Below are 16441 nucleotides of genomic sequence, written 5' to 3' on the forward strand. Positions count from 1 at the left end.
CCAAATTGTTGATAAGTATAATTACCCAACAACAACAACAAAAACCTCAGTATATTATTAAAGGAAAAAGAAAAACTTCTGAGAACTTGTACTAGTCAAAAGTATGGTAGTTAATACAGAGACTGGAACTGGATCCCTACTTTCCCATGGTCTGTTTCCTGATATCATCTGCATTATTTTAAAAAGAGACCCAGTTCGTCTAAAATATCTGATTATTCAAACTATTCACCAGCTACACGAAAAATAAAAATGATCCATCTACATCTAAGGAAAGTCACGTTCAAAAATAGATATTAGATCTTTCTGAGCTTAGTCCTGGCCATTTCACTTTCCACAAGGAGTAATTATTGATCTGTTCTGCAAGGCAAAGAGCTTAGCTAAGTGTGGTATTTCTTTGAACAATAAGGCACCTGCATTCCCTAGGAGATACTATCTATCCAAAGTCAGCCTCATTTGAATCTCTCTCAAAGAACCACCAGGAAAGGTATCCTTCAAGTGCATGCAACAATTGCAGCAGCCAGGAATGATGAAATTGATAGCTAACTGTAGGAACTCTCTGACGTATTGCCAAACCATGAGCTGTCGATCACAGAATGTCCTCCGACTATTCTTGTAGGAAGAGATATTAATCAGGCTGGAATGAAAGACACATGAGGAAATATATCCGCTGGTGAAGTCACTAGCTAGGAGGAAATATTCAGAAAATCAGCTGAACAGTGCAAAAAAATTTTCTTGCCAACATCATCACAGCCAGTGTCTTTTCCAGGAGGATCCTTATAAATATACCAGATGACTGGATGATATACCACATCTCTCTTTGCCCCTACTATTCAAATCCTACCCACTCTTCAATGCTCATTTCTAAATTCTCCAGGAAATCTTCCTAGACTATTAGCCCACATTGCTCCATCCACTCCTCTATGGAATCCTGACATTCTATTTAGGGGCAGCTGGGTGGTGAAGTGGATAGAGCACTGGCCCTGAAGTTGGGAAGACCTCAGTTCAAATCTCACCTCAGACACTTACTAGCTGTGTGACCCTGGGCAAGTCACTTCACCCCTATTGCCTTAACCATCCAGGACCATCTCCAGTCTTCTTGATGTATATCTTACCACTGCACCCAGAGGGCTCCAGAGGAGAAAATGAGGCTGGTGAATTTTCACAGCCTCCCTCACTCAAATCCAATTCACTGCAAGTCATGACACCACCCCGATCTCATGGTCCACTTCAATAATGAAGGACAAACAACAACAACAGTCTATTCTCTACAATTTAATACTTAATCACATTCTGTTTAAATCATTTGCCACAGCATCATAGCCTTAGAGTTGAAAGAGACCTTAGAGGTCGCTCCCATTAATCTCTTCTCTCTAACTTAATTGTCTGTTTCCTGTGGGCAAGGGTAATTTCTTTCCTTGCTTTTTATACCCCCATAATACCTAGCTCAGTGTTAGGCACATAAAAGGACCTCATTCGATACTGATGGAGGGACTGACCATATGTCTCAGAATAAGAAAATAACATAAAAGGATTGTGAAAGTGACAGGAGAGGTGTTTCAGTCTCATTTCTCATGTAAACCCAACACTGTTTCTGTTATGCTTAACCTAAGTAAAAGGGGTAGAATTTATAATGGTGCCAGAAGAAAAGCAGGCAGGTCAAGAAACAACAAGGGATCAAATTCCTGAGTGTCAGCAGGCTTGGTATATTTTTATTACTAGAGGTCAAAACTGTGCCAAGAAAATCTCATTCCTAACCAGAAGCACTAACTTAGAAATAATAAAGTAACCAGCCAGAATGAAGGTGATTTCACAGTTATAGCAAGCCTTTTAACATTGTTTAAGATAATGTAACCTACTGGTTATCGCTAAAGATACTCTCTTGTGACTATGTGTCAGTCACTATGCTCTTGCTGAATAGTTTAAGTAATTTGACATTTCTGGATTTGAACTTGATCTACTATGTCTGGTTCTCAGCATCTTTTCCATTTGTGTCTAAACCATATGATTTTTTGAGGTAATGCCACAATATATTTGCCCACTAACATTCCTTTGATTGCCTACTAAGCCAATTTTTCCAAAAGTGGTTAGAAAAAATTGATTCAAGGTTTCAATCCCCAAAAGGGCTCCCTTGCAGTTCCTAACAGAGCTGCTTTCACTTACTTATTTCCCTCATTAAATCCAGATTACCTACAACATTTAGTTAACATTATGGTCCCCAAATAGGATGGCAGCATGGCATAGTAGATAAATATTCAGTCTTGGAGTCAGGAAAACCTGGGTTCAACTACTGATAGTATGTTGTTGAGTGGTGGGGGGTTTTTCTCACTCGTTTCAGTCATTTCTGACTCTTTGTGACCCAATTTGAGGCTTTCTTAGCAAAGATACTGGGGTGGTTTGTCATTACCTTCTCTAGCCCATTTTACAGATGGGGAAACTGAGGCAAACAGGTCAGGTGACTTGCCCAAGGTCACACAGCTAGTAAATGTCTGAGGTTAAATTTTACTTTTATTATTATTTGGGGGGGGGGCAGGGCAATGAGGGTTAAGTGACTTGCCCAGGGTCACACTGTAGTAAGTGTCAAGTGTCTGGAGGTCAGATTTGAATGCAGGTCCTCCTGAATCCAGGGCCGGTGCTTTATCCACTGTGCCACCTAGCTGCTGAGGTTAAATTTTAATTCAGGAGGAGGAACGTTACTGACTTCAGGCCTGGAGCTCTATCGACTATGCTACCTAGCAGCTCTTATCTGATACTGTGTAACCAAAAGCATGGGCAACTATGTGGCACAGTGGATGGAACACTGGGCTTGAAATCAGGAAGATTTATCTTCCTGAGTTCAAATGTGGTCTCAGATACTTGCCAGCTATGTAACTCTAGGCAAGTCACTTAACCCTGTTTGCCTCAGTTTCCTTATCTGTAAAATGAGCTGAGAAGGAACTAGAAAACCACTCCAATATTTTTGCAAAAACAACACCCCCCCAAAAAAACCCACCCCAAATAGGGTCAAGAAAAGTTGGAAAGGACTGAGACAACTCAACAACTACATGCCAAGAACAAATCTCTCAGTGCCTCCAGGCAACTCTTTAAGACTAGAAAACACAGAAGAGTTTTCCATTTGTATTTGTAAAGAGAGTTAACTCAGGGCAGCTAGGTGGTGCAGTGGATAAAGCACCAGCCCTGGATTCAGGAGTACCTGAGTTCAAATCTGGACTCAGCCGCTTGACACTTACCCTGGGCAAGTCACTTAACCCCAATTGCCTCACTAAAAAAAAAAAGAGAGAGAGAGAAAGTTAACTCACTGTTCCTTACACTACTGAAATCACAAGTCCAGACAAAATTTAAATGACCCCAGTATAAAATTGTCCCTTCCTATACAAAATAAAATTACTTTAGGTATACATGTCATATTTAGTATTTTTACTCCACTAAAGTTCCATTCTACTTCCTCATCTTGCTATGGAAGTGACCTTGACATTTCAAAGGCTATGCTAGTGTGGCAAAACCTCTGAGGTGTCCTCCTAAGCTGAAAATGGTTTGAGTACAGTCTTAGAGGATAAATATGTAGTCCATCACCAAGAATCAGATTAGGTAAATGCAGAGAGGATCATTACCATGATTGGCTATAGAGTACATTAAAAAAACCACACACACACAACTTAAACAAGTGGGATTCTCAAAGACTCAGTGGTGATCAAACATTCAATAGTATTTTTTCATATCACATTGTTTTTCTAAGTCTTCTAAATTTATTTTAGAGAAATTATTCTTCAAATTACAACTGAACCCATTTACTTGGCTTAGAATGATGTATATGTATTCATTCATCCATTCTTCCATTGGTTCATTCAACCAGAGAACTCCAATGTGGGGCTCTTAGTTTATATGGATCTACCTTCAGTTCTGGAGGCCCTGAACCCAAAGAGGGGCATGTTTCTTAATATGTGGATTAACTCCATTCCAGTGTTACTCCAGGGAAATTCCCAAAACAAAGCTTAGCTATGGCTCATGTCTAGTATCTCTCCTTTAAGGGCCAGAATCCTAAAAAACAAAAAGAAAACAAAAAAACAATATCATTATTATCATCTACCACAAAAAACCTGCGTAAGGTACCAAAGACCCAAAGGTCAAAACTAGGAAACTTTTTCAATTAGAGCTGTGTTTTCTTGGGTTTCGGGGGCTTAGGAACTCCTTCTACAAGGGCAAATAAGCAGGTATACTGCAACTCATAGTCTGAAAGAGTTGCCTTAGGTAACTTAACTAAGATCACTTCACTAAGGTTAAGTGACTTCAAACAGTGTCACAGAGTCAGTGTCTCCCACAGAGGGGGACTCAAAACCCCAGATCCCTAACCTTAATTCTTCTGTAGGTTTCCTAATGGAACCATAGTTTGATTCAAACAGTTAACATTACATATTAGTAATTAATCATTCATTATTAACATTAATTAGTTATTGCAATGGGATGTTTTCTTCACAAATATTGAACCCAAATCTCTCTAACTCCCACCTGACTCTCCAGCTGGTATCAATCATGTTCCCTCTCAGGAAACAGAACACTCAAACAGCCCATTACGCTCAAATCCACAAAACCCTGAGGGGTGATGTATATAGTCTGTCAGACCCTAAGAGAGGGGGGCTACAGCATGTTCATGAACACAACCTCTATCTGATACTGGACTAGTGTCTGGTTGCTTTCTTCTGTCTTTCTGTTTCCAAATGAGCAAATAGAGACTCTGAGAAATGGCTAGTTTCTGTTTTGGAAGCAACTTTATGGGTGGAGAATTCCTTTTTTCTGAATTTGGGAGAATCAGCTACTTAGAGGTAGAAGATTTTTTTATGATAGGATTACTCTATAGAGTAAGAACAAATATACAAGCATTTCCCCTCAATACCTCAATCTGGGGGTTCATTCTGAGGGTAGATTAGGGTCATAATTTAGCTCAGTTCCTATTTAGCACTAGTCCTACCAAATTCATGTCCAAAGGCAAGATCTCTGTGGGATGCCAAGTGCTCTGTGGTCCACATTTCTAGGAGCCTGGATTCTGACTCCCAGATTCTTACCTCTCTTTGAGACTCCCAAAAGCTAAAGTTCCACTCCCTAAGTACTCAGAGGAGGAAGGCCTCACAACCCTTCCCCTTAAAGTATAGTCTCTTTTTTAAATAAAATAAAGTATTTTATTTTTTTCCATTTACATGTAAAGATAGTTCTCAACTTTTGTTTATACAAGCTTTCCAATTTTAGATTTCTCTCCCTCCCTCCGCTCCCTCCCCCCTCCCCTAGATGGCAGGTGATCTGATATAGGTTTTATATATACATACATACATAATAACATTAAACATATTTCTGCATTAGTCATGTTATAAGAGAAAAATCAGAGCAATGAGGAAAAACCTCAAAATAGAAAAACAACAGCACCAAAACCAAAAGAAATAGTATGGTTCAATCAGCATCTATACTCCACAGTTCTTTTTTTTTTTTCCTGAATTTGGAAAAGCATAGTCTCTCTTTTTTTTTTTCCTTTTTTGCAGGGCAATTGAAGGTAAAGTGATTTGCCCAAGGTCACATAGCAGCTACCAAGTGTCAAGTGTCTGCGTCCGGATTTGAAGTCAGGTACTCCTGAATCCAGGGCCAGCACTTTATCCACTGTGCCACCTAGCTGCTCCAGCATAGTCTCTTACCAGACGCCATAACTGAAGGAGTCACTTCCTTCCCATACAAAAATGAAGCAAAAATTCAATCAGGACAGATGCAAGCTTTTTTGTAGACACTGACAGTTCCAGGCCATGTAACCAATGGAAAGAGTCTCCTCTCAAACTCATGGTAGGCCAACAGAACCAGTTACAGAATATTATGGGCATATATGCTCTAGTCTCTTTGAGGTACTTAATTCTTTGAGTCTGCACCAGACACTGTCTCCCTCTCCCCACCTCCCATAACACAAGGCAAGTATTTGTTTCCACTATCCTGTGCTTATTTCTAGAAGGTGCCATTACCTTTAGAGGGAGAGGCAAGAAAAATTCCTTCCTCCTATTTGCTGTTCTAAAGGGGGAAAGTCCAAAAAGAAAGCTCCCAATGAAGGGTAGAATAATTTCTGTAGCTCTTATAGATCACAAAGAAGAAATTTCCTCAAACAAGAGTTTATATCTCTGACACTTAGAATTATTCTTTGATGCAACCCTCCCATCACTGGGAATCAATCAAAAGTTCCCTGTGTTATTGAGAAAGACATACAATCCTCCTCAAGGAGCTAAAGTGAGTCAGGTTTGATGGGAGGTATCCCTGTCCAGCAAACCAGGGTTTTTCCCAATCACTCCTGCTACAAAACAATTTTTTTCCTTTTCATATTTATCTATTACTGTTCCTTTGTAGAAATATATAAATGATCCAGACTCATTCTTCTAGAGCAAATTTTGTGTCTAGAGCAAATTATCTGGATTCATTCTTCTTAAACTATGGGTCATGGCCCCATATGGGGTCATGTAATTGAATGGGAGTCATGAAAAATTTGGCAGTAAATAATTTATTTGTATACCTATTTTGTATACCTATATACCTGGCATCACATACAAATTTCTCAGGTAAAGAGGGGTTGAGAGTGGAAAATTTGGGGGCAGCTAGGTGGTGCAGTGGCTAGAGCACCAGCTCTGAAGTCAGGAGCACCTGAGTTCAAATCCGGCTTCAGACACTTAACACTTACTAGTTGTGTGACCCTGGGCAAGTCACTTAACCCCCATTGCCTCACCAAAAAAAAAAAAGAGAGAGAGAGAGTGGAAAAATTTTAAGAAGCCCTGTTCTAGAGCAAGGTAAGCTATGCTTCACCTCAGGATTCTAGGGTAGCCCTGAGGAGTAGTGGGATGTTCTTTTCTTTTTTTTTTCTTCAAATTTTTCCATGGAGAATTAATTTTATATTTATTTTTGTTCGTTTGTTTTTGTTTTTTGCACAGGGCAATGAGGGTTAAGTGACTTGCCCAAGGTCACACAGCTAGTAAGTGTCAAGTGTCTGAGGCCAGATTTGAACTCAGGTCCTCCTGAATCCAGGGCCGGTGCTTTATCTACTGTGCCACCTAGCTGCCCCCAGGATGCTCTTTTCTTATACTATTGGCTTGAGCCAAATTCTGATGTGTTTCCCCCACCATTGGCTGCCAATGATCAATTACCAGTGGAACCCTAGTTCCATTTAACCAATTAACATTAATTAGCTATTAGAAAGGGACATTTACTTCACAGCTATGGCAAGAATCTAAGTACAAATATATCCCACCAACAACTGAAGGTATATTTTCCCCTAAATCACTTTGGTCCCTATGAAGAGTGAGCTCAAAATTAATGCAATATCTACATAGCATTTGCTTCACCAATTTCATTCCCAAATATGGTAAAACTGATGGATGAGCAAGTCCACATCTATGCTATTTTTGACCCATTTGGACTTTGCTCCTCACCATTTGTCTTATGGGAAATTCTGGCAGGTATTACAGCTCTTGGATTCTGGTAGCTTTTCTCCTGACCTTTTAAAGCTCACAAGTTCATACCATCTCTAGTCTCCTTTACCTAAAACAGAGAGGATGAACAGAAACAAGTGAAGAACAGAAGCCTAAATTCAGAGGCTTCATGTCAATTACAGAATGTCTGTGTACGCTCCAAATTAGGAGCACAAGATTCCCACCCTCTTCTAAGTGGGAGATTGCATCAGCCTTCATCTCCCCCACCCTTCACTTCTCTATTATACAAACCCTATCCATAAGCCCTTCATTCAAATATAGGGAGTCTCTCAGGGACCTAGCAGAATCCCACCAAGCTGCAAAAATACATACAACTTGGTGACTTTTCTGGGAGAGATTTTCGAAAAAAGCCCTCCAGGAAGAAAGCAAATAATTTGGGCAGACAATGATTGCTGACCCTTGGAGATTTCCCTGTGCCATGCTGCATTGAGTCTTATGGGGTTGGAGACTTTGATAGGTCTTCCTGTCCCCTTTCTGTTCCACCAGACTTGGGATTCTGGCAGGATTGGGTTCGAATAGCATAGGAAAAACATGTTGCCTTCTTTTGTGTCAGAGACTCCAGCCAGGAGCCACCAGAGCAAGTTAAGGGTTTCTAGAGCCAAGGAGAAAGGTTTGAGCCAGGGAGGCCAACAAAGCCAGGGGATATGCCAGGGGAAACAACAAAGCTTTCTACAATACTCCCTAGTTCCCCATGCTAGAACCTGGCTGTGAATATCTTTAGCCTGCCATGCTGTTCTGAGACCAGTGCTTCCCTGGCAGATGTATGTGGAAAGAGGCTGTCTTTGAAAGGGTTTTCAATGTTTTCTGCTGTTTGTTCTTTGGTGCTTTCTTGATATTAAAATGCTTGCTATTTTGAGTAAATTGTTCTTGTTTTCCCTACAGTAGGAAGTCATACCATAAATTCTGGTTGGGTCTAAAAGGTAAAATTGTAACTTGTCTAAAAGAAAGGAAATTTGGCAGGCTGTGGCTCTGAAGATTTTGTGAGTAGTTTGAATCCAAAGCTGAGTTGATTCTCAGGATAATTGAAGGATAATATCTATCTATCTGTCTGTCTGTCTATGTGCAAGGCAATCTGGGTTAAATGACTTACACAGGGTCACACAGTTAGTAAGTTTCAAATATCTGAGGCCAGATTTGAATTCAGGTCCTTCTGACTCCAGGGCCAGTGCTCTATCTACTGTGCCACCTAGCAGCCCCTACAGTTGTTTATTTAGTTTTTTTTTGGTGAGGCAATTGGGGTTAAGTGACTTGCCCAGGGTCACACAGATAGTAAGCGTTAAGTGTCTGAGTCCAGATTTGAACTCAGGTACTCCTGACTCCAGGGCCGGTGCTCTATCCACTGTGCCACCTAGCTGCCCCCCTACAGATGTTTATTAAGAGCTGGTACAATGGCTCTGAAGTCAAGGGCCTGCATTCAGATGTTGCTTCTGATGCCATTTCTTGCCTCATTTCTTACCTACCTTTAATCCCTGGATGGGCGTTGCCTCAGACAAACTATGACCTGGGAAAGACCTTAGCTTAAAAAGACCAAGGTCTCCCACTGTATCTGGGGCCATCTCCAGTCATCCTGATCTATACTTGTGTCACTAGACCCAGATGGCTCCAGAGGAGAGAGTGAGGCTGGTGACTTTGCACTTAAATTCAATTCACTTGAAAGTCAAGACATCACCTTCCTGTTGCCATTGGTTTTCTTTGAGAATGAAGGACAAATAACAATAATAACAATAACAATGATGCTTAATACCTTTGTGACCTTGGGCAAGTCATTGAATCTCCTGGACCTGTTTCTTCATCTGTAAAATGTAAGGGTTGATATAAATTGCTTCTGAAGTCCCTTCCAGCTCTGTGTCTGTGATTCTGTGATCCTATGTCCTACAAATTCTCTCAAACCCAAACCCTATTTGGGTATGCTATCTGTCCTCTTTTTCAGATCCTTCCCCAGTTTATCCATAAAGACCTAACTCCAGGGACCTCTCTTCTAGTAAGCTTTTCCTAGTCACCCAAAACCACATCGATTGCTCTCTCCTCTGCAGCATGTCTGTCATCCTTACAGTAGATTTAGATTTCGATATCACGTACTTAGAAGTGGTAATTGAAGTCATCAATTCCATTGAAGTAGAGTGAATGCAAAGTGGATCCTTAATGAACACCCATATTAAGGTGTCAAGAAGATGATGAATAGTGAAGGATACAGAGAAGAAGCAATTAAAGAGGTAGAATCAAAGAGTATTATATTTCTAAAATCAAGGTAGGAAAGAGGATCCAATAAGAGGAAGTGATCAACAATATAAAAGCTTCAGAGAGGTGAGGGAGGATGAAGTTGGGGGGGGGGGCGGGAAGGCACTTGGATTTAGCAATTAAGAGGTCATTTGTTACTCAATAGAAAAATGTCAAGGGACACAAACAGGTAGTTCTTAAAACAAGAAAGGCAACCTATCAACAACTGTATTTAAAAATTGCAACAAATCACTAAGAAATACAAATTAAAACACTTCAAAGCTTCTATCTCACACCTATCAAATTGGCAAAGATGACAAAAAAGAAAAATGATCACTATTGGAGGGCGTTTTGTAGGACAGGTATACTAATGCACTGTCAGTAGATCTGTGAACTGGTCCAGCCATTCTAGAAAGTAATTTGGAATTATGGTTGAACAGTCAATAATGTAGGCATACTGGGGGCAGCTAGGTGGCGCAGTGGATAAAGCACTGGCTCTGGATTTAGGAGGACCTGAGTTCAAATTTGACCTCAGACACTTGACACTTACTAGCTGTGTGACCCTGGGCAAGTCACTTAACCCTCATCGCCCTGCCCCCCCTCCAAAATGTAGCCATACCCTTTGATTCAACAATACTACTACAAGACTTATACTCCAAAGAGATAAAAGAAAGAGGGAAAGGGCCTTTCTATAAAAAAAAGATTCATTTTATCATTTTCTTGTTATGGTAAAGAGCTGGAAACAAAGTGGATATATCTCAATTAAAGAATGACTGAACAAATTTTGATATATGAACATAATGAAATATTATTGAGCCATAAGAAATAATAAAAGGGATAGATTCAGAAAAACCTGGGAGGATTTTTACAAATCAATGCAGAGTGAAGTGAGCAAAACTAAGAGCATAATTTATGCAATAACTACTACATTGTAAGGAAAACAACTCTGAAAGACTTAAGAATTATGATCAACAGGATAACCAATTATGACTCCAGGAGATTAATAATGAATCATACGTCTCCCTTCTGGACATAAAGGTGATGAACTAGAGATGAAGAATAAGATATATTTTCAGACATGTTCCACATATGGAATTTTTTATTTGATTGTATTTATTACAAGGGAGGATTTTGTGGGGAAGGAGAGGTATAGGGAGTGTGTAGAGGTAGTGACAATAAAACAGAAGAAAGAAGCATCAGTGAAACGTTAAGAAGCAAAGAAGAAAGATCAGAAGGAGACACAAATAAACAGAGAAGTGTTGGAACTATGGTGCTAAATTTAATATATACTTCTCAGGAACCAAGCTTTATGTAATAGAAGTTCAATGTGTCACATATAATCTTATATTCTGTTCTTCTTTGTACAAGGAAATGTTCACATTTGTTGATGTTTTCAAGTTCAAAGTAATGAAAAAGATTTTTTTAAAAGGTCATTGGTGATTTTAGAGAGTTCCATTTCAGTAGAGTGGTGGAAATAGAAACTTTGAATTCAAGGGTCTAAGGAGAGAGTGGGTAAAAAGAAAGTGGAAGCATTTGTTTTAGACAGCTTATTCATAAAGTTTAACAAATAAAAGAGGTTAGAGAGGTAAGACAGTAGCCAGATAGTCTAGAAGAATCAAGAAAAGAAGTCTTCCTTATTGTTAAAAAAAGAAAAAGACTTGAGCATATTTGTTGGTAGATAGAAAAGAGTGAGTGAAAAGAGAGAAATTAAAAATATGTGTGAGAGAGAGAAATAGAGATAGGATAGATGGTCCTGGAGGAGATGAAAGGACCTGGGATCAAAGGTACAGGATAAGCCTTAGTGAGTAATAAGATTGTAAAGTGTTAAGTGTATACTTGTGAGATCAATCTCATTAATATGCGTATGTACATGTGTGTATATAAACACACATGTACATAAGTGCATATGTGTGTTGGTATTATTCATACCACATAATTCCCTGAGAAATGGAATTGTTTCTGAGAATCAGAACTGGAAGATATCTTAAAGATCATCTAGCATAACTCTCATCTTATATGTAAAGAATGTGTTAAGAAGTTTTCCTAAACTATCAGCATAATTGACCATATCAATAACAAAACCAACAGAAATCATATGATTATCTCAATAGATGCAAAAAAAGCCTTTGACAAAATACAGCACCCATTCCTATTAAAAACACAAGAAAGCATATAAATAAATAGAACTTACCTTACAATGATAAGTAATATTTATCTAAAACCATCAGTAAGCATTATCTATAATAGGGATAAGCTAAAAGCTTTCCCAGGACAATCAGGAGTGAAACAAGGATGTCCAGTATCACCTCTATTATCTAATATTGACCTAGAAATGTTAGCGATAGCAATAAGAAAAAGAAATTAAAGGAATTATAATACATAATGAGGAAACAATACTATCACTCTTTTCAGATGATATGATGTTATACTTAAAAAATCCGGGGCAGCTAGGTGGTGTAGTGGATAGAGCACTGGCCCTGGAGTTAGGAGGACCTGAGTTCAAATCCGACCTCAGACACTTAACACTTACTAGCTGTGTGACCCTAGGCAAGTCACTTAACCCCAATTGCCTCAGCCAAAAAAAAAAAAATCCTAGAGAATCAACTAAAAACTACTTGAAATTATTAACAACTTTAGCAACGTTGCAGGAAACAAAATAAAACCACATAAATGATCAGCATTTCTATATATTACCAACAAAGTCCAGCAGCAACAGATAGAAAGAGAAATTCCATTTAAAACAACTGTAGACAATATAAAATACTTGGGAGTCTACCTGCCAAGACAAACCCTGAAACTATATGAACACAAGTATAAAATGCTTTTCACACAAATAAACTCAGATCTAAACAATCTAAACAATAAAAATAATAAAAAATATTAATTGCTCATGGGTAGACCAAACCAATATAATAAAAATGACAATCCTACCTAAATTAATCTATTTATTCAGTGCCATAACATACTATCAAAAAATATTTTATAGAGCTAGAAAAAAATAATTACAAAATTCATCTGAAAGAACAAAAGCTCAAGGATATCAAAGGAATCAATGAAAAATGGGAAAGAAGGTGGTCTAGTAGTACTTGATCTTAAACTGTATTACAAAGTGGTAATTATCAAAACAATCTGGTACTGGCTGAGAAATAGAGTGGTGGATCTGTGGAATAGCATAGGTATGAATTACACTATAGTAAATGACTATAGTAATCTAGTATATGATAAACCCAAAGACCCAAGCTTTTGGAATAAAAACTCATTATTTGACAAAAACTGCTGTGAAAACTAGAAAACTGTAATGGTAGAAACTAGTTATACACCAACATCTCACACCATATACTAAAATAAGGTCAAAATAGGCACATGATTTACACATAAAGGGTGACACCATAAGCAAATTAAGAGAGTATGGAATGCTTTATCTATCAGATTTATTAACAGAGGAAGAATTTAGGACCAAAGAAAATATAGAGAGCAATACAATATGTAAAATAGGCAATTTTGATTATATAAAATTAAAAAAGTTTTGCACAAACAAAACTAATGTAAACAAGATTATAAGGGAAACAGAAAACTGGAAAAGAATTTTTGAAACAAGTATCTCTGATAAAGGTCTTATTTCTCAAATATATAGAGAACTGAGTCAAATTTATAAAAATACAAGTTATTCCTCAATTGATAAATGGTTAAAGGATATGAACAAGCAGTTTTCAGACAAAGAAATCAAAGCTATCTATGGTCACATGAAAAAATGCTCTAGATCATTATTGACCAGGGAAATGCAAATTAAAATAACTCTGAGGTATCACCTCACATCTATCAAAGTGGCAAACAACAAAAAAGTAAAAGGTTGGATGTTGGATGGGGTGTGGGAAAACAGGGATGCTAATTTACTCTTGGTGGAGTTGTGAAAAGATCCAACTATTCTGGAGAGCAATTTGGAACTATGCCCAAAGGGCTATAGAATTGTACATAGCCTTTGATCCAGCAATACCATTACTAGGTATAGGTACTAAAGATGTCCCCCCAAAAAGAGGAAAAGACCTATTTGTACAAAAACATTTATAGCAACATTTTTTTTTTGTGGTGGCTAAGAACTGTCAATCAAAGGAATGCGCATCAATTGAGGAATAGTTAAACAAGCTGTGGTATATGATGGTGATGGAATATTATTGTGCTATAAAAAAAATGAAAAGCAGGATGATTTTAGAAAGGCCTGGAAAGACTTGTATGAACTGATGCATAGTGAATTGAGCAGAACCAAGAGAACATTGTGCAAAGAGACAGCAATATTGTTTGAAGAAGAACTGTGAATGAACTTAACTATTATCAGCAATGCAATGATCCAAGACAATCCTAAAGGATTAATGATAAAGTACAGTATCCACCTCCAAAGAAAGAACTGATATTGATGGAAAACAGAATGAAGCATGTTTTTTTTCTCTTTCTTTGTTTTATTCAAGTTTTCTTGTACAAAATGACTAATATGATAATGTTTTACATAATTGCACATGTATAACCTTTATCTGATTGCTTACTGCCTAAGGGAGGGGGAAGGAGAGGGAGAAAGGGATAGAATTTGGAACACAAAACTTTAAATAAAATGCTTATCATTAAAAAAAGTCTCACTCCAACCTCATAAGATGTATGGTGTCCATTTCCTTCATCCATTGGCTTGGGTCTTATAATCCTCTCAACTTGATTAGGCAACTTCTTCACACATTATTTTGGACTGGACAAAAAAACACACCCCCTTAACACCTTCTTTACATATAGATGAAAAAACCTGAAGCTCATAGAGATGGAGTGATTTGCCTGGGGTTACCTAATAAGGAACTGAGTCAGGACTCCCATTCAGATCTTTTGATTCTTAAATACAATCCAAGACTTGTGTTTCAGTGTCTAAAATATTGCTTCACACATGGTATGTGTTTTTTTGTTTTTGTTTTTTTTGCAGGGCAATGAGGGTTAAGTGACTTGCCCAAGGTCAAGTAAGTGTCAAGTGTCTGAGGCTGGATTTGAACTCAGGTCCTCCTGAATCCAGAGCTGGTGCTTTATCAACTGCACCACCTAGCTGTCCCATGGTGTGTTTTTTTTTTTAATTAATAAAGTATTTTCTTTTTTTCCCGTTACATGTAAAGATCATGGTGTGTTTTTAATAACAGTTTTTTGAAATTAAATTTTGTTAAATTTCACTGCTCAATGGCACTCTAAGAAAAATCCTTTCCCAAAAGGAAATCTGCTTATCAGGGTTAGGAATGATGTACCACTTGATCTAAATGGGAATAACTGCTCAATATAAATTTATCATCAAAAATGAATCTCTTGTCCACAGGGGATAGATGTTGAACTTGATGATCAAAGATCTGCCTGATGCATAAAGGCATGGTGCCTAGGAGAGTTGGGGTTTGCTGAGAAGTAATAGTAGCTGAATGCTTGTACAGCTATTTGAAAGACAAACTGGAACAAGTTTGTGTAAGCCACCAGGTGAGAAGACAAAACTTAGATCAGCTTCAGTCAATCATGTGAAGCAATTGTGCATTTAAATATGTGAATGCATTTATCTCATCACAGAATTCTCACTTTACAGATGGAAAATGTAAAATCATGATAGAATAGGAAGAGGGACTAGACCTCTAATTTCATTGGCATAGGGAACTCTCAGGTGAGGACACTCCCTGGGTAGTTTGGAAAGGCTAAGTAACTTGTTTAAGATCATATTTAAAAACTAATTCCTTCTCCTAGTCAAGTCATAATCTACCTAACCACACATATATATACAAATATATAAATGTATTAATGTATTATGTATATATGTATGTGTATGTGTTAGTGTATCTGTGTGTGTGTAACCCACACCTCAAAGTCCATTTGCATGGGGACTCCCCTCACTAGTAGAGATTGGTTATTCAATTTTCCATGCCTTTATGAAGGATAGAGTTCATAAGAGTTTAGGAGAGATCCTACCTTTTGACTTCTTGCTTTGAGAAAGAAGACCATGATCTCGGAATCTCTTCAGGTCCCCGAAGGGAGAGAAAGATTCCAGGAAGGAAAAGAGCCAGCATCTTGCTCATGTTCCTAGTCCCAGGTTTCTATACCACAGACTTTGGGGAATAAAAGAAGATAATATTTGTAAAGCATCTAGCATAGTTCCTGGTACACAGTAGTTGTTATATAAAGTTATTTATTATAAAGCTAATTATTATTGTTATTACTATTATCATCAACGTCCTTATTATTTTCTCTTGGTTGAATTGAAATATCTCACTCCCAATTGGAGAGCTCATTTATTCTGTGTAGGAAGGTGAAGATAGGGACACAATTGAAGTGTTGATTCGTCTACATATTAGCAGCTTCTTCCCAGTCTTTCTCTCCTTTAAGATATCAGAAGAGAGTCTGGAACCAGTTTTCTTTCTCAAAGCTGGAAGGCAGAAGACTGGATTTCTTTTCTCCCAATTCTCACCAACTCTGCCTCTCAGGCAGACATGGAATACTGAATAATCAACCTCCACCAATGAAGATTTTTTTGTTTGTCATTCAGTTGTTTCAGTTGTGTCTGACTCTTCATGATCCCATTTGGGGTTTTCTTGGGAAAGATACTGGAGTGATTTGCCATTTCCTTCTCTAGCTCATTTTACAGTTGAGAAACTGAGGCAAATGGAATTAAGTGACTTGCCCAGGGTAACAGAGTTAGTGAGTATCTGAGGTCGGATTTGAGCTCAGGT

At 38.1% G+C, this 16441-nt stretch overlaps 1 protein-coding gene across 1 annotated transcript in view; it reads right to left on the reverse strand.

Annotated features, from left to right (window-relative positions):
• The window catches only part of LOC122747172 (atherin-like), a 40673-nt gene extending 24957 nt beyond the window's left edge, over positions 1-15716 (reverse strand). Inside the window, exon 1 of the mRNA XM_043993362.1 lies at positions 15684-15716. Within this exon, the coding sequence (XP_043849297.1) occupies positions 15684-15716 (33 nt within the window). The remainder of the gene's footprint in view (positions 1-15683) is intronic.
• Between the last annotated feature and the right edge of the window lie 725 nt (positions 15717-16441).

Source organism: Dromiciops gliroides, chromosome 3 (assembly GCF_019393635.1).
Source record: "Dromiciops gliroides isolate mDroGli1 chromosome 3, mDroGli1.pri, whole genome shotgun sequence".
In the NCBI taxonomy this organism is placed as follows: Eukaryota; Metazoa; Chordata; class Mammalia; order Microbiotheria; family Microbiotheriidae; genus Dromiciops; species Dromiciops gliroides.